The sequence below is a fragment of the Vanellus vanellus genome (genome assembly GCF_965231255.1).
Source record: "Vanellus vanellus genome assembly, chromosome: 11".
Classification (NCBI taxonomy): domain Eukaryota; kingdom Metazoa; phylum Chordata; class Aves; order Charadriiformes; family Charadriidae; genus Vanellus; species Vanellus vanellus.
The window spans coordinates 13,556,003-13,575,129 of record NC_138916.1 but is presented as its reverse complement, the minus strand read 5'-3'; the positions used below and the strand labels follow the sequence as shown (position 1 = coordinate 13,575,129).

At 40.5% G+C, this 19,127-nt stretch overlaps 1 protein-coding gene across 1 annotated transcript; it reads left to right on the top strand.

The window, feature by feature from the left end:
- Window positions 1-1,497: 1,497 nt before the first annotated feature.
- On the top strand, window positions 1,498-16,991 carry SLC30A4 (solute carrier family 30 member 4). The gene is made up of 7 exons (XM_082488821.1): window positions 1,498-2,019; window positions 6,930-7,076; window positions 12,425-12,578; window positions 12,836-13,049; window positions 13,330-13,435; window positions 14,417-14,551; window positions 15,218-16,991. Exons 1-7 carry the CDS (start codon window positions 1,632-1,634, stop codon window positions 15,370-15,372), a joined length of 1,299 nt encoding a protein of 432 aa, XP_082344947.1. The 5' UTR covers window positions 1,498-1,631; the 3' UTR covers window positions 15,373-16,991.
- Window positions 16,992-19,127: the final 2,136 nt, after the last annotated feature.

Genomic DNA, 19,127 nt, shown 5'->3' with positions numbered 1-19,127 from the left:
TTTGGTTCATCGTCTGGCCCCAAAACAATTGTGCTGGTAACCATGCTGGGGAAATTACGAGGTGGGTGAAAGGGCTGGGGATGGCACCTCTTTAGCCACCTGAGGAAGGATAACTTGGGATTACATGCTCAGGACAATGGCCACATTGTTAAGTGGCAAGGGAGCTCAGACAAAGCCTAATATTGTTTATTTTTGGACATCATTAGAGAGAACAACAGTAAACAATCTCCACCCAAGGCCAATTTACCACGCACAACTCCCCTCCTGCAGGGCCCATTCCAAGAAAGCGCTGGCTCCACGTCCTGCAGCACCGCCCCGATGCGTGCCAGGATCTGCTATCAGCCCTTGACCAGAAAGGGAGTGCCTTTCTCCAAAATCTCACAGTTCTATACTACTCTCTGGTCTCTACTTGGTAGCTTCCTTCAACCAGGTCAAAAGACAGGATATGTACTTTATTTCAGGCAGGCGTGTTTTTCCAGAAATATTTGTGATTTAGGGAACTGACTGACGCAGTAACAGAATTTGGCCATGGGTACAAACTGGCCCTGAATATGCGTAGGCTGGAAATTAGAAGAAAATTTCTAGTAATCAGACCAGTGAGGAGGGGGAAAACCCTCTCAACAGAATTAATAAAGGCAAAAATCTAATAACTTTTAAGTTAGAGCATGGTTATGAAAGGAATTATAGGACAGCAGGGCCTCCGAGGTTTGTTTGTCCCTGCATCCTTTAAGGAATGTTCAGAAGGAGCATGTGACTCCCCACGACAGGACACTGCCCCGAGAGGAGTTACGGAAACCAAGTAAAGGACTGTGCCTTTGACAGAGACAGGAAGAAAAAAACCCACAAAATGCAAACTTGTGACTTTTAAAATTTGCAGCCAGAGCACGGAACTATGCAGTTGAGGCTTCCAGTGTACATGAAAACAGCCACTTGTCCATCGACAGACCATATTCGGATTTTATGGCTTTTACAATTAAAAGTCTCTACCTCGCCGTGACGTTTATCCACCCAACACAAGCGCACGTTGGGACGGAAACTGCCCGCCGGGCTACCACGGGGGAAGAGCGGTTGCCGCCAGTCCCGGCGCTGCCGCCGCCGCTGCCGAGCTGCGCGGCCGCGCAAGGCCCGGCGCCGGGGGCAGCCGGACGGCGGGAGCGGGGCTCGAACCCGCGGTACTCCGGAGCGGGCGGCGCAGGCGCGGTGCGGCGGCGGTCGGCGGGCGCGCAGGGCTATACCTGCTCCCGCCCGTCGGCCCGGCCCCTTGGTGCCCGCTCTGCCGCCCTCCGCTTTCGGCTGAGGCGCGGTCCCCGCCCGCGGCGGTGCCCGGAGCGGGGCGCTGAGGGACGTGACGCGCATGGCGGCGGCGGCGGCGCTCCCCCTGCGCCGGCAGGGAGGCGGCCCTGCGCCCGGCGCCGCCTGCCCGGCCGCGCCGTGATCGGGGAGAGGGGCTCGGCGGGGCGGCCCGGGGGGGGTGACAGCGCCCGCGGCTCCTCGCAGGTGGGTGCCGAGAGGCGGTGGTGCGGCTCGGTTAGTGCCGGGGCGCTCGTTCCGGCCGGCCTGCGCAGGGGCGATGTAGGGGCCATGCCCTGACGGGACGGCGAGCTGCGCCAGCGGAGCCGCCCGCCGCCGCTATGGCTGGTCCCGGCCTCTGGACGAGCATCAAGTCCCTGCTGCGGAGGAGCGAGGACCCGCTGTTCCTGAACGACTCCAGTGCCTTTGACTTCTCGGACGAGGCGGGGGACGAGGACTACCCCCGCTTTAACAAGCTGCGAGTGGTGGTGTCGGAGGACGCCTCGGAGGCGGCCCCGGAGACGCCGGTGAACGGGGCGCCGCCGGACCTGCCCTCGGACGACGAGTCTCTGCTGGAGCGGGAGGCGGCCCCGCGCGGCGGCCGGGGCCGGGCCGACCCCTGCAGCGGCTGCAGCCGGCGGCGGGAGCACTGCAAGCAGAGGCGGGTGAAGAAGCGGCTGACGCTGGCCGCGCTCCTCTACCTCCTCTTCATGACCGGGGAGCTCATAGGTGAGTCCGGGGCTTTGTGTTTTTGCCGGCCTGGCAGCCAGCGACGCTGCTCCGGCCTGGGTTTTACATGTTTGCTCAGAGAAACCGTCTGTCATTTCGAGAGATCGGCCGCCAGCTCAGAGAGTGAGAAGCAGCGAAGTCCACCAGTATTTTCCGTCCAAGAAAAGAAAGAGGAATTTGCGATTTCCCTTAGCTGAGTCTCACCAATCCCCTGCCAAATGGCATAAAATACACATTTTTGTGCATCTAGTGGCATTTTATTTCTCCTTGTAAGTTTCTCTTATAAGTGATTTTAGCAAGGGAGAAGCAGCATTGCATTACAGATATGAATAAAAGAAGATGAACAATTTAATCCTCAGTATTTTTCAATTACTGCCATAAAATCTTGCTGTGTTTGCAACGAGAGAAGAGGGAAATACAGTTTCGAAGGGTGACATTTACCGTGATAACAAAGCTCCAGTGTTAGGAGGTATTTGTCCTTATTCACGACTGAAAAGACAAATCCTGAGCTATCGGTAACAACCCAGTGAAGAAGTCACTCTCTTCTCAACTTCCTGATGTCCTGCTGTGCTCTGGACTAGCATGTACTCCATCCAGCCATAAATCTTATGATCAAAGTCAATTAAAATAAGTATTTTAACACTTCCCATTACAACATGTAACAATACCAAGTAGCATGGTTTTTCTTTGTACTTGGCAGAAGTATGGTGGGTTTTTACTTGGAAATTTGTTCTATGTACGCATCTGATCGTTGTTGTCAGAAGAATGAATCGGGTGCTCAAGTTCAGCTTTTGTTGCTCGCTCATAAAGACCTGCTGTCATTTGCTGTTCAGGTTGAAGAGCACGTGTGCGTTATACAGCAGTCTGTACAAAACCACTGTGCTTTATTTAATAGGCTATAGCAGCATAGGCTTGAAATAAAATTAAATTTGAATGTCCCTTGGATGCATAGATGAGCTATTAAATGTTATACCTTTGCCATTATCTAATAATTTTTACAAAGGATAGTATTTATCTTTTAATCGCTGTTCATTTATCAATATCAGTGTCCTGTCACCATCTGTCTTTTGGCTATGTCCATGCCATTCAGCGCAAGCGTCTGCTTGGTGCCACTCAGCCTCCTGAAGGATGCTTAAACCCTCTCATCCACTTTCCCCTGATTTGAAGTAGTGGGGAGCGTTACACAGTGCCAGTACATTGATGTGTACGTTGAGCCAGGTCTCTCTAGTAACTATGACAATTAATTGCTTTTAAATTGCTTTCATTTTAATATACAAGTCTAAATCAGAGCTAATCAGATGAATTATATGCCATGATTCACCAGGATAAAAAAACCAACAAACAACTCCTCACGAAAACTTTCTGGAAGTAAAGAACAGAGGTTATTCAAGTATGGTAACATGGGACCTACATCCTCCTCCTCAGCTACGCAAATTTGGTCAGTAATGACTGAAGATCTGACATTTGCTTGTGTGAAGTGAGCTCGTGCTCTTGGATCACTTGTCCTAGGACAGTAGTGAATTGTATCTTTCAGACAGAAACTTCCACAAGATGGATAGGGAGCCAAATCATTGCTTGAGTATAAATAATAGTTTGTCCCACATACACACAAAAACATCCCTAGGGGCAATAGTCCATTTCTCAGAGAGAGACCAGAACGCTAACTATATCTGCACCAGCTTTATCTAGGGCCTTATTTCAGGTACATGGGTTAATGGAAAAAAGTGGGTTTGTCCTTCACCATCTCTCAGTGTGTGGTTAGTCATTAACAGCGCTGCCACAACACCTCTGCTCATCATCGAGGAGGCACTTCACATCAAACCTGTTGCAGGGATCTGGTTGAATTTGTCCCCTGGCTCTGTTTTTTCTCTGGATGAGATTTTGGTTCAGCATGAACTTGGGTACATTTGATAAGCAACATAGTGTTGTATCTCAGACATCCTTTTATACGAGAGTGATTTTGTTTGTGTTCATATCAGAATGCTGTTATGTGTTATTAGTTCATCTGAAGGGCCCCTTACTGAATAATATTTCTGAGCTGTTGGTAGCTTGATGCTGAAGTCAATAGGAGCATATCTGTTGGGGGCTCCAGGTCTGAGTCACGCTGTTGTAGACCTCTCCGTAGCTAGTGCAGGGAGAGCTCTAGAAAGAAAAGGTGTGGAGAGTAGAAATACTCTCTCATCACTGTCACATCATCTGTTGTTTCTCCCTTACAGCCAGGAATTCTGCAAGCTCAGCTCCGTGTGGCAGATTTGTCTGTACCAAGTGGTGGTACTGTAGTGTGGGCTCGTCCTGCTCAGGTGTATGTATGCTGTTACCAGCCCCGTGTCGTTATCTGGGCACTGAGGCGGGCAGCACTAAGGGCCAGACCCATACAATATTCAGGCATTCAGCTTCCACAGAGAACAAATAGAGGACTTGGGTATCTCTGTACTTCTGTGGATCTTGACCTGAATGACTTGCCATAGGGCAAGTAATCAGCAGCAGAACGAGTAATTAAAGATGGAGCCCTCAAGTCCTGGGTCAGCGCTCTACCTGTTTAATTTATTTCACTCCAGCCCTGTATTGTGTTCCGTCTGGTTGGTTTCAAATTTTGGAACTTTTTGAATTGATCTGTAGCTCAGGTATTCGGGAAACTTTGTTTAATCACATAGGACATTTTAACTGATGTCTTTCTATGATCTTTGACAGATGAGAGTTTCTGAGAAAAAGGCAGGCGACCCCATCAGACAATTAATTTATCCAGTAAAAATCTTTCTGCTGTCTGTTACCCATGTCAAGATAAAGGAAATCTTGTTTCAGCAGCTTTTTTTTTGTGAAATCTTGATTGGCATATTTTTCCCAAAGTATGACTGAGCTCATTACCCCAGCCCACCTCAGTGTTTGTTGTTTGATTTGATGAACAGTCCTTGTAAAAGTCAGATAACACCTTATACTTTGTGGGAACCATTTTGCATCAAGAAATGAAAAACGTATTGCAAGTCCTAGTTAGCTTTTCTGACAGAGTTTGGATGTTTTCAGCTATGTTTAGAGATTTCTAATTGATCGTCCATGAGGAGGATTGCTGTCCTTCATGGGTCACTGAAAATAGTTCTATATCAAGCTGTCTATTTGTAAAGGTTATAGATGTCTTTTTTTTCCAAGTTGCCAATCATGTTTAAACAGCCCTTAGGCAGTACCTTTAACCAAGCAATGAACCAATACATTTGGAAACAGAGAACCTTTGATTTCAGAATTTAATAAAACTCAGTTATGTTTTTTTAATCCACATGCTGCATTATGATTAGCTTCAGTACCCGAATTCCTTCTTTATCATTTTATTTTTTAAGTCTTTAAAAGTGAGAGACTAGCTGAAATAGAATTGACCCATCTTGGACTGAAGTGATTCTCAAAATTAATATATATGAATTAACGTACGTACTTTACATGATTGTACATGTAAACTACTGAATTGAATGTCCTTAGAAATTTTTGTTTCTTCTGTGTTGACTGTTAAAGAGGCTGTGTTGCACATTTCTAAGTCATATTTCCTTAAATTATGTGAGAACACAAATTAATTCAGAAAGGAAAGGCATAACTCATTTTACTCAAAAAGCTGCTGAATTGCTGAATCTTAAAAACTCGTTATTTTTGAGCTGTGATGGCCTTTGGAAAATTTCAGCCTCATAAGAATTTGACTTAGAAACTTATGAACAACTGAAGAAGGGGGATGGAGGAAAGGAACTGGTTGAAATGTGGTGTGTTTGGTAGTTACCCACAGCACAGCAATACTACAGTATCAGCCATGCTGCTTGTGTTTGGCTGGGGAGGAGAGTGTAGCCCTGTCTGCAGGTGTGTACATACAAACACCCACAGCCATACACATGCACACATTTTATTACTAGGGTTGTGGGTTTTCCTTTGCTATTTCCTCATGGTCAGCCTCTTCACTAAGACAGTTTTAATTGTATACGAAGATACCTTTACTTGAAATGTTAGTTGGAGCCTCAAGCCTGCCAAATGGCATGCCAGCTGCATGCTTTGCTCAGTACAATTTACAGGCTGAATGACAATCTCAAGGTAAAAAGAGAAACTAAATCATTGCTGAGCTGACACTAAAGATGTAATCTTTTCAGAGAAAATGGACTTACCTTCATGTATATGGAAGACAACATAGCCTGTCCTTGATTCCCCTTTGGATAAGGGATGCTTAAAAGAGAGGCACATTGTTTAAATCTCTCACCCATCCGATAGTAGCATTAGCAACTGAGTTGGAACAAAGATATTAACCTTTGCTCTGAGGTTATTTGTCTCAACACATCTCATAATTACGAGAAAAAATTGTGGTAATAAATAACAAAGAAAAACGCTGTGCAAGTGAAAGTCATTGTCCGCAATATATATCGGCAGAACTTATGCACCCCTGCCAGGACAGAGAATCATGAAGGTTAAAAGATAATGTAATAAAAATAAAAAAGGGGCAGGGGCAGGGTAAATTTCCCTGCTATTGAGTCATTGGATTTCTGTCCCTGTTCCATAACGTCAAAATATTTAACAGATGTAGTTTAATAAAAGGATCAGCTGATTAAACACATAAGCAATAGTATATAGAGAAAAGATACAAAACTGTTTTGGGCCTGATCCTGCAAATGTTGTGATGCAGTTAGTCTCTGTGAGAATAACAGGGGTGAATCCTTTCTATGTTACTCTTAACAGAAAGCACACTTCACTGCACTTCTAACTATCGTAGCTTTAAATTATAGCATGGCATTTTGATTGTAATGGCAAAACTCCCTGTTTAGTCATTATAAGAAGGGCTCTCATGTACTTAATTCACTGTTCTGAAAATAAATAACTGTAAGCTGTGCCAAGAAGATATTATCTAGAATCATTAATATCATACATCCTGACTTTTTCAACTTTGTTTTCAGGTGGATATGTTGCTAACAGTCTAGCAATTATGACAGATGCACTTCATATGTTAACTGACCTTAGCGGTATTATTTTGACCCTGCTTGCTCTCTGGCTGTCTGCAAAATCTCCCACAAAGAGGTTCACTTTTGGATTTCATCGCTTAGGTATGTAGATACCAGCTTTTGCTATTAACAGAGTATTTTAAGCAACAACTGTAAAGATCATGTACTAGAAGAATAGGTAACTAGAAAGAAAGTAGCAGCAAACCTAAAAGTTGCTTTATGTTTAACAGCTTAACTCTAATGTCCTTTCACTGGCCATTGTGGATCCACTATGTAGGTTGTATTGCCACAAGGGAATAGATAATAATAATAAAAAAGTTTTTAAGTTTTAAACCTCAGCCAAAAATGAAGTTTGATGACAGAGTTTCACTTACTGGGGGCAGGATGAGTCTCTCCATCTCTGCGGAACTAGGACTTTGCTAGCAGATTCAGAGTTAAATTCTGAATGCTTGATTCATCTTCCATCTTAAAGAGAAAGGTTGGGGAATTCAATACATGATAACACTGTAAATGTGATTTCCTACAAATGAACCGTGGCCTGAAAAGTTTAAGAAGGATTCAGAGGAGGGAAGCTGTCCTCAGCAAGAGCAAGGGTGGATATGCACCTGTGTTTCACAGCCCATCCAGAGTTCCTGGGCTGTTGCATTACGTCAGGCCCCTGTGCACCTTTGTGCTTTGGAATTGAGGCTGTTGAGCGAAAGAGGGACACGTTCTTTGGTCACTCACCGCTGTACCACTGATACTGCTTGCATGACACACTGAGGAGCTTGTTGGTGCAGGAGCTGTACATGTCAGTCAGTTGTTGTTCACAACAGATTATCGCCAGTGCCCAGGATTTACGAAGTCCCATCGACTTCAGTAGAATTACAACACTGGAAAAGTCCTATTCAATGTGAAAAATGACATCTTAATCCAGAACTAAGAAGTTCTGTAGAGCATATTATCAGAGAGCTCTGCCCTGCCAGAAGCCGCCTAAATCAGTATTCCTCTTGTACTCCCCAAACCACACAAAGCAGAGGTCAAAATGTCGCATGCAATGTAGTAAGTTACTTAATCTCTGCCCATTTTAGGCATCTGTAAAAAGAAGTATAAACAGAATTATGTGCTAAACTTCGGAAGGGTGTTTTCAGGATTCATTACTTCATGTTTGGAAATGTAATGATGATAAAGGGTGTTTTCATGTGGTTGCTAACTGGATATAATAATTCATAATACACAGCTGCACATCCTGTAGGCATTTTACCAAAAGCTTCAACCTTTATTTTTCATGAAATAGGTAATTTCTAGTGTCACAGTTTGCTACCTCTGCTCTATACATTCTACAGCATATATTTTTCAAGGAATTTCAAGGTCTTGTGTAGTGATTTATTTGCAATTCTTATTTTGGCTGCTAGAACAGCAGTACAATTCAACAACTCCATCAGTCCTAGTCATTTGTCATCAGTTAGTCACTGATGCATGAATGCATTAGTCTGTACACTAGCAAAGATCTTTGGGGCTTTAGCAAGGAAGCATTAACAATGCCAGCATTTCCCATTACAAACTTTTCTTTCAAGAAGTTTTAATTTTGTGATAGGAGCTCCCCTGATACTGAAACCTGACCTTGCAGGTATGCCCCTGGCATTCGCTCGTACTCTCCAGAAGGATGTTTGCTAGCATTTATACATACTTTAACCCTATTTAAAAATAATTTGAGTAGTTTATATGTCTTTGTAACTTTTCTAAAATCAAATAGTACATACAGGAACATGCCATGGCCTAGCTTAAAACAGGAATTACTCTTAAGAAAATAAAAATAAACTTAATTAACCATTAAAATCTTACTCAGATCTGTAAATTTTCACTGACTCTTCAATTAATTAATTTGAGGTCTCCATAGCACTTTGTAAACACAAATCCCTGGGGATTCCTGCCACCACACTTTCTGTATTTTTTTCCCCCCATTATACTGCCAAGAAAAACACTGGCCAGACTGATCCAATGATGGCCCATGGGCTGGATCTAGCCCATGGAATTAGTCTGTATTGCCTACTATCTTCTCCCTGGGCACCATCTTCTCCCTGGGAGAAGCTACAGGGAGCAACTTCTCAGTTCTACAACAATTACTCCTCCTTTTCTGCTGCTCAGTGCCAGTAGGTGGTCAAACACTAGAACAGGTTGTGGAGTCTCCACAGTTGGAAATACTCAAAACCCAACTTGATGCAGCCCTGAGCAACCTGATATAGTTGACCCTGCTTTGAGCAGGAGTATGCAGTCTCCAAGGGTTCCTTTCTACCTCAACCATTCTGCGTCAGTAGACTCAATAGGAGGAGGAGGACTAGAGACTTAGGGTAGGGAGAACAGTTTCTGTGGCTGCAATGAGGAAGGGGAAGCTGGTAAAGACCCTGCAAGAGACCCCCAAACCTCAATCTAGGCTCTGCAAGTCAGAAGATGGGATGGTTCAAAGTTACTATACACAGTTTTTTAAATTCACATTTGTGAAATTTATTTGCCTGATTTTAGGCACGCAGTCTGAACGCTGTGGCCTGAGGGTGCGGTTTCACACATCAGTGAATGCTGGCAATGGAACAAAGCTGCTTCTAGGGTATATCCTCACTGTAACACATTTTTCCAAATAACCTATGTGTAAGAAACTTGTCAGCAAATAACATGAGCTCAACAATAGCTTGAATTGCATGAGAGAGATGTTAAAACATGACAGAATGTTAAAAATAGGGTACAGATTGAGCATCTGTCACAGGAAAAATGTGGAGCATTTGTCTAAAGCTGGGAATGTGTAAGAACTATCGCATCGCTGACCTGCTTTGCATTTAGTTTTAAGATAACTGGTACATACAGTAAGCATGAAAACATTCTAATGAACAATGTTTCTGGTGCTCACTATCACTTTTGTTTGCGGAATGATGAATTTTCAAACTTGTTCGCATAAACATTGCATTGTAAAGACAACAGATCTATTAGTTGTCTAGTCAAATTTCAGGAAATTAGCACTAGTTTTCATTTATTTGAATTCTCTTTGAATACATAATATGTTTGCTATCTTCAGTTTTATTCCATTTTCAGTGGTGAAAAGGAAGCTGACAGATTCAGGAACGGGTTAGCAAAGTGAAGACAAAATAATGGAAATTGCAGTCATGTCTAAAAAGGATTATATTCTTGAAGCCAAAAATAGTTCTGTTTCACCACCAAGTGGAGATACCTCCTTCTCAGCAAGGCACTGAGCAGATTTAAGCATAGATATGGAACCTGGCATTTTTCCATTGCTGCAGAGACAACATTAGTAATGACAGAATCAGTCAGTCCACTGAGATAGTGCATAGTTCATTTCACAAGAAATGAAAGATCTCAGCACAAATCTACAATGCTGACATGACAATGACTCTGTGAAAGAAACTACAAGGAAAATGCTGGTTTCCGTTGTAGAAAACATGGTTTTAGATTGTAAAACCATAATGTGTTATTTCTCTGGTAAATACTGATGTGCTGTGGCTTCACAAATTTTTTGAAAAGCATTCTGGAAAACCTTCTAAGCAATGTATTTTTTTTTCAAGGCTGTTGCCCTGAATAATCTGCCTGCTTTGTAAAGAACACTACCCCTTGCATGGATATTTCCAGGATTATCATGTTGCTCTGAAATCATCTGAGATTGTGACAGTTGCTTTTCAGAGCCTTCTTACTGCCTGGTAATGCTGGTGCTCCTCCAGGCGCTGACACACTACCAAATAGCTGAATGCGTTGGTGTGAGTTTCTTCTCCCACGATGTTAAAATTCAGTGTATGGATCAAGTGATTTTGGCAATATTAAAATGCTTATATAGCTGCATGTTTTTTGCTGTAGTATTCAATAAATAAAATTAAGGCAGTTCTGTGTTAGAAATGACACCTTCTGCAGTAACCAAAGTTGTACTACACACTGAAAGATTCAAAGCAGAGGGAGAAGTGAAGCAATTCTCTGATGAGTATTCTTAGTGCTATGGTACAGCCAAGAGCAGAATTTTGTCCTTACCAGGGAATAAATCAAGGCAACATGTGTGGAAAAAGGGGGAAGAAAAACCATTAGAGTTCCAAGTAAATTAATTCCAACTCTGATCTTTGAATTCACGCAGGAAGGCTAAGAACCCGGTGATCCATCTGGCAAGTGACAGTAATGAGCATTACGCATAATGATTACAGATTACTCAGGCATGGCTGTGGATTTACGTGCAATACAATGGAGCTAACATTTAGGTTTTCCCAGTGCTTTTTGTAATTAACTTGCTTATAACTTGAGAATGTCTTTTAACTGGGCTGGGGCTTTCTCTGTCAGGTATCTTGCCTTTTTTTTTTTTTTTTTTAAGTTTCAGCTGCAACAGGGCAATCATTTTCAGAATATGAAACTAGAGGGTGAAAGTATGTTTATGTTAAAAGGAATCTAGTGACCCATTTGGAAGTACCTATATTCTTTATAGTAGAACCTTAAAACTGTAGTGTGGACTCATCCTCCTCAGGTTTATGTATGCTATTACCAGCCCAATTTAATGACTTGGGTATTGCGGCAGACAGCACTAAGGCCCAGACCCATAAAATATACAGGCCTATTTACCTCACATCAGAACAGCAGGAACCTTGTAGAGACCTATAAGCCCTGTCCACAGATGTAAATGGCAGCAGAAGATGCAGGACAATGAAATATTAGGAGTTTTTATTAACTTTCTAATTTTCTCATTATTTAGATGTATGTGCCCTTTTGAAAGTCCCTGCTGATCAAATAAGATTCCTACACTAAAATGTTGGTCATAACACTCTTACTTTTGTGAAATATGAATATTTGGTAAACATTAGGTAATGTTAAAACAGCATATTACAGCAATACAGAAACTTACATAAAGCAATCCTTCATAGCTGAAATCTGCAATAAATAGCATGTATGTACATATATGTCAAGAAGCTTAGGAGTAATATGTCTGACAAGTTTGCACTGTTCAGTTTCTTATATTTTTATAATTTTTCCTCCATCCTAAATACAAAAAGATATATAAAAGTAATTTCTAAATCCAGCTAAATACTGTGGACACTTGAAATCAAGCTTTCTCTTATTTGTAGGTGGGCTGGTCATGTTTGGGATCACCTATCTTTCTCTCCCCTGGACAGAGAGCCTTTGTCTGTGACTTCTCAGGCAAAAGTTCTGGGTTGTCTGAAGAAGTCACAGTCATTGCTCGTGCAGAAGTTTTCAGAGAAAACACAATTTGAGGGATATACCGACAGGGAGGTGTGAAGGAGTGGATTAGAACAAACTCCATTTGTTAATCCTATTTTATGAGTGTTATTTACCGGACAAATTGTTAGTTGTGCATTAGGGTTACAATACACATTAAATAATTAAAATAATAAAGGTTATGTCCACATTCTAATTTGGAAATAGAGTTAGATCTGAGAGTCACTTTTGTAATGTTGTTTCCTTTCTGTTTGCAGAAGTATTGTCAGCCATCATTAGTGTATTGCTGGTCTATATCCTTATGGCATTCCTCTTGTATGAAGCTGTTCAAAGAACTATCCATATGGACTATGAAATAAATGGCGATATCATGCTGATTACAGCAGCCGTTGGTGTTGCAGTTAACTTAATGTAAGATCTGCCTTTCTCTCCGTTACCACTCATAAATGTATTTCTGAATAAGCTGCTAATTCATTCATGGCCTGTAACTTTCTCATGGGATGTAATTTTGCTGGACCTCTTCATTTCCATAAATAAGTCAAGAAATTATATTGAGTATTTCTTTTTCAATTCTTTGGTTTAAAAGGAAAGAAAAAAAGCAACAAAAAACCCCACCCACCAACCCCTAAAGCCTGTTTCTTAGCGTGTTTTTCTTCTTTCACTTTCAGAATGGGTTTTTTGCTGAATCAATCTGGCCACCTTCACTCCCACTCCCATTCCCACCCTCACTCTCACGTACCTCAGTCGAACTCTCCTAACACAGCCCACAGCAGTAGCCATGGTCACAGCAGCCTTGCCGTGAGAGCGGCATTTGTACATGCCCTTGGCGACCTGGTACAAAGTATCGGTGTGCTCGTAGCTGCATACATCATACGCTTTAAGGTAAGCAATGGCTAGTCTTCGAGGCAGGGTGGAATTTTTTTAATTTTAACTCAACTCTGGTGGTTAAATTAAAAAAAATACTTTGTGATATTCTATTACAAGCTTCATACATTCACGCAAAATAAGCTAAGACTATCCCTATTATGTATTTTGTAACTATTCAAACAAAAAGAAAGTTTAATGAAAGTTGGAGCTAGAAGTAACTGCATTTTCTGAGTCACATTTTTGTAAGTAAGCTTATTTTCATATATCCTTTAACACTTTGGAACTTCCCTTGCAGCCAGAATACAAGATTGCCGATCCTATATGTACATATGTATTCTCCATACTGGTGGTTTTGACAACAGTTCGAATTCTGTGTGACACAGGAGTTATTATTCTGGAAGGTAAGATCTTTGCACAGTCTGCAGTGTTTTACATGTTAAATACCAATGAGTTTTGGCAGTTTTTTGACATCACGATCATCATCTCTTAACAAAATGGATCGTGTCTGGAGACCTGTTTATCCTGCTGCTGCTTTAGTCTGTTGGTTCTTGATGGCTCATCTAAGTTGCAGCAGTCTTTAGATGTCTTTGACCTCTGCAGTGAAATGCACAGAACTTACTTGTGTGTCTGCAGTGGCTGTCAGCTAAACTAAGTGAACACTTGCTCAGACTCAGTTCTACACCCTCACTTTAATTACTTCTAAAGTTAAAGTGAATGTGAATGCACGTAAAAGGAGGAAGCAAGCTTAGGCCATATTGCTGGACAGATGGGTCACGCCTCTCCTGTCTTCCCCTTTTCCACAAGTGCTGTTGTATTACTTGCGTGCTTCTACTGTTAGCATAGGGGAAGCTACAAGTAAAGCATGGTGTAAAAAGGAAGAAGAAAAGGAAAGAAAAAGTTGATCATAAGCTGAAAAATATTATCTTATATAGTGCCTTAGAGGGAAAGAGGCCAGCAACATTCTTTGCATTATTATAACTAACATACCAACTATTAATGCTTGATCTAGTACTTTTACCTCATGAAAGTGAAAATGTTGTGGATGGGAGAAAAATCCTAAGTTCTAGCTGCACCTTCCTATCTGTCTCATGTGAGCTATTATTGACTTGACTTTTATTATGTTATGAGGTTAAATCAGGGACCTCAAAATCTTCAATGTCAAGTGCTTTTGCTGTTGTTTAGGAGGAAAAAAAAACCCCAAAATATGGAAGTTCACTGAGAAGACAAAAATGGTGAAATTTGCTTAAGAAACCTCAATTAGCCTTAAGACAAACAGCACAAATTATAAACTTTCTTGACATTGAGATTAGCCATGACATTTTAAAGGCCACAGAATTTGCAGAAGGCAGAATTAATTTTATCTTGTGTTTGATATCACACAGGAGTTCCAAGGCATTTAAATGTGGATCGCATTAAGGAAGACTTGATGAAAATCGAAGATGTTTATTGTATAGAAGATTTAAATGTTTGGTCTCTCACTGCAGGAAAAACAACTGCCATAGTCCACTTGCAACTAGGTAAGCTGCTGTATAGCATAATTCTAGATTAAGTCTAACTGTAGAAAGAAGTGCCAATTTCTCTTCTTTGTATTGTTACTTAAGTTGAACCAGGAAAAAGCATTCTCGGGGGAAAAAAAAAGAAAACCAAAATCTCTTATCTATGATTTTGCACAGGGAAGTATAGAACTCATTAGCCCAGAAGGACACAGTGTAAGTGAAAATTGTGCAAAGAAAATATATTCATAATGAAACATCCAGTACCAATTCTTTGGGTAGGAAAAAGAAAGAATTTCTCCTCAGAAATTCCCTTATTTTGTCCAGGGAAAGATAGGATGAAGTTCTCATGTGGAACAATCTGACATATGACAAATAAATATGTTTTGCCAAAACATGTGCTGATTTAGACATCTAACAGTACTATGAATATGGGGTGGTGGTGGAGGGTGGTGTCTAACACACAAAATTTTATCAAGATGTGATCCTAGTTAAGGATATAGCCCAGAAAGCGTAAAATAAGATATAGAGGCTACATAGTCACCACAGAACGATACTAAATTACTAAATTAATGAGTGTGAACAAAGTTTATTCTAGTTGGTGACACTGTATGATAAATTTGAGGACAGCTGGGTTGTCCAGGCTTCTTGAGGAGTGAATTCTATTAATTGTTTTCTATATTTTCCCAGTTCCTGGTAGTTCATCTAAATGGGAGGAAGTTCAGTCCAAGGCCCGACACCTGCTGCTGAACACATTTGGAATGTACAAGTGCTCTGTCCAGCTTCAGAGTTACAGGCAGGAAATCAGCAAAACCTGCGCAAGTTGTCAGAGTTCCAGTGCCTAATTTCATATGTTTTGGGAACTGCTGCCTTATTCTTTATCTTGTAGTCAAAGACTGAGAGCAATAAATGCAAAATGAAAATGATCAAACAGAAACCATTAATATGTGGATTTGTACCATGTAACATGCAGCAGGAAGAACTGGTGCTGCAAAAGTGCAGTGGTTGCCCTACAGAACATGTATTTCACTCTCTCCCTTGAACTGGTTTATTCAATTTATTTTGATTTTGAGACAAAGCTGTTTTCAGATTATTGTTTACAAACTGTAATGTGACTCTGCAGATACCTCACAAATTACAGTCCAATATTGTCCTTTAATAACTATGTACCACAAAGTACCTGCACTCTAAATGGGGCATCAAGTATTCAGTATTTCAATTAAAGTCTCTAATGCTGATCATGCCAGGGTTCCGTAATGTGTCACGATCCCTGATTTCACTATACAGTATTTTTGCAATAGTAATTTTCATACACTATCTTACACTATAATGCATACAGTGCTAGTTGAATTCTTTTGGAAACTGTCTCTTTGGAGACACTGCAAAATACAGAATTTACTGTACCCAGACTAGAAAGTTAGCTTTAATCTGGGCATTCAGCGATCCAGACAGGAAGATCCTTGCCCAGACTTCTGGTATTTAACTAGAGACCCAACACTGGACCCAAAGTGTTTTAAGTGAGTTATCTTTAATGTATTTTAGAATAGGGTTTATACATTAGAAACAGGTTATTTATTTTACAAAGTTTTGACTTGTAAGATGAATTTATTATTAATATTCTTGAATGTCTAAACCAACATTTGATTCATATTAAAAGGCCAGTTGACTAGCATGCATTCTAATTATGATTAATAAATGTCCTGTAATTGATCTTTTTTCCATGATTGTTTTGTTTTAAAAGGAAAATCAAATCATAGAAACTGTGTTTGACATGGACATACTCTCAAACACTATCTACAGACATGCAAAATACATGTGTCTTCTAACAGGAAAGTGGGAAGCAGAAGTTTTAGATATGAACTATTCCCTCAGTCACAGACCTCTGACATTTTCATCTTTGCTTTGAGCACAGTATGGCAGTGTCCTGACAGGAATGCCACTGCGATAGCAGTCCCTCACTACTTAGCTTTATGAATAAAGCAAAATCCATGCAAGCTCAGTAACCTAATGGTGTTGGACAACAATATCATAACAACCTACAGAGGTAGAAAGCCCTTTTCTTATTTACAGAGGGATCAGGCAATTTGAAAAGACTATTTATTCAACCTCAAAGTCCACAAAACTGAATTGCTTAGCTTCATGGTGGAATCACTGTACTTTGAATGTACATAAGATAATAAAACCTGACAGGAAGGTATCATACACCTCCAAGCTCAGTTACACCTGCTTCCGAAGCCACTTGCATTGAAGAAGCTAAGGGCAACAAGAATATGACCTGCAAAGTTCAGAAGACAGCAAGAACTTGGCTTCAAATATATTTTTTTATTCTGCACTTTGATCTTTATGCAGAACTTCCACTGACATCAAAAGTAGTTCCATGTGTGGATGAGAAAGGAAAATTTTTGCCCAGTAATGGATATTGTGATACTCAGCTGTGAATACTTAAGCTATTGTCTCTTTTGAAACTTGCTAGGGTTTCACATATTCATCAGGCTGATTTATACCTGCAATTGGTGGTAACAATCTTGGCTTCTTTTCTCCCGTTTTTTTTTTTTTTGCAGTAGGGGTTCTCATGATGAATTTATAGAGGTGAACACTGACAGCACAGTATTAATTTGGAGAAAGTGCACGTAACACTGGATTATGTTTGTATCTGCTCTGGCAAGAAATGGGAACACTTGAGTACAGCATGGGAGCACATACAGCTCAGAGGCAAAGTAGCACTGTACTTGGGAAGTTAATGCCTCAATACAAACTATCATTAATTAAGCCATATCACAGTTCATGAAAAATGTGCATCCCATCCTTACAAGCTTACTGGAAAAAAAAATACCACAAACAAACAGGTATTTTGCACATAGTAATACTCAAATAGGTTTTAATTAAATTGGGGTTTACAGTTGCTGTAATTAGAAGTTGAAGTATAGTAGACATGTATTGTATTTGGAGTTTTTTATTGGAATAATTTACTACACATTTGTTTAATTGAAGAAAAAAGCAGAAATGTGTTGCTTTATTGTGGGTTTTATTAAATCAATTATTAAACTTCACATTGTTGTCTTATAAAATATTTATTTGTATTGCTGTGTCTTGTCATCATCTTTGATTCTTATGGCAGCTGTTTTTTGAAGTGTCTGAACACTCAAGCTTAACTCAGCCTGGAGATACTATATATAGAATGAATTATGTCTCCCTCTTTAGTCAGAACAATTTAAGTCTTGTTATTTCCCATGCAATAATTGCACGTTAGAAAATATAAGCTGACAAAGTACGGTGAAGGGGCAGCCACAAAACCACTGGCAAAACATTTTTGAAACTGTACATTCACCCTTGAGGGGCCCTTGTTATCAAGGACTATAGACTGGAAGGAGTTCAAAGAAAAAGCAACAGAAGATGAAATGAGAATCAAGAATAAAAGAATCAATGCATCTGTCTCAGGGAGGCTCTGAAGTGTACATGCTCTGTTTTAAGGTCTAACTAAATTCACTCGGAAGTTTATAACTGTGTGGCCTGCCTCTAATTCTTTTCTCTATAAATTATTCAGGGCACAGGTTGTCTGGCGTGGCTATGTTTAATGTAAGAATCCAGTATTCTTTTGAATCTGCTATTAACATCAAAAGTAATACACATATTATCACATATAATACTCCTACAGATGGAATAAATGAACACAACAGAACTATAAAAATCACCAAGTATAAATACTTAGTACATTTACTTATAAGGATAGAGAAATATTCAGAAAATAACACTGATTTGCAAATAAACTACTGGGAGTTTATTACCTAATACACAGTAACAGCACTCAGGAAGCGCAAGTACCTATAAAAGAAGACAAGTTATTTTTACAGACATCGCAAGGTCATTTTAAGTACCAGCTTAGAGGAAAGGGGCCTTAGTATAAATAAGAATCAGGTCTAATGTCTTTCCAAGCAGCTCTCCAGCACATCCACATTATTTCATTTACACATGCTACTCTTCCTTCTACAAAATCCTCTGCTTGAAATTAAAATGCATTTACTTAATAGGATTTCTCCTCTCACCAAGAGACTCATAAGTTTCGAGCAGGTTTCCACAACTAGTGTCTGTGCTTTCCAGAGCTGTGCTGCAATACTCTTGCTGATTGAACAGCTAAAATCCTGTGAAAATTCTGCCACCTCTAACAGTCTATGTTGGGAAGAGATTTTTCCTTTCTTAATCTGTGATTGTCACCCATCCTTTTCTGAAGCATGGATACAGTTTTGATGACAACCTACTCATATGAGTCAATAAAGCATTTTTATATCGAGCAGACTGCAAAGCCTTACATCCCACTCTTATATTCTGAAAAGTTCTTATCCTACGAAGAAAAGAACAGAAACCTATTTTATTTCTGAATGTTTTCCTTGCCTAAGTTTGTGAGGTTTTTTGTTTGCTTTTTTTAAATTATGTTGACATCTAGTCCTTTCAATATCAGCAGCATTTCTTTCTACACCAGCAGAATTACCATTTAAAATATCACACTTGAATCTGGTCTTCAATTATTTTACTACTGTACACACCTGCTATTTCTTGCGGAATCACTCCCAGTTGGCAGAATGACTAAGAAAAGCAGCAGGCT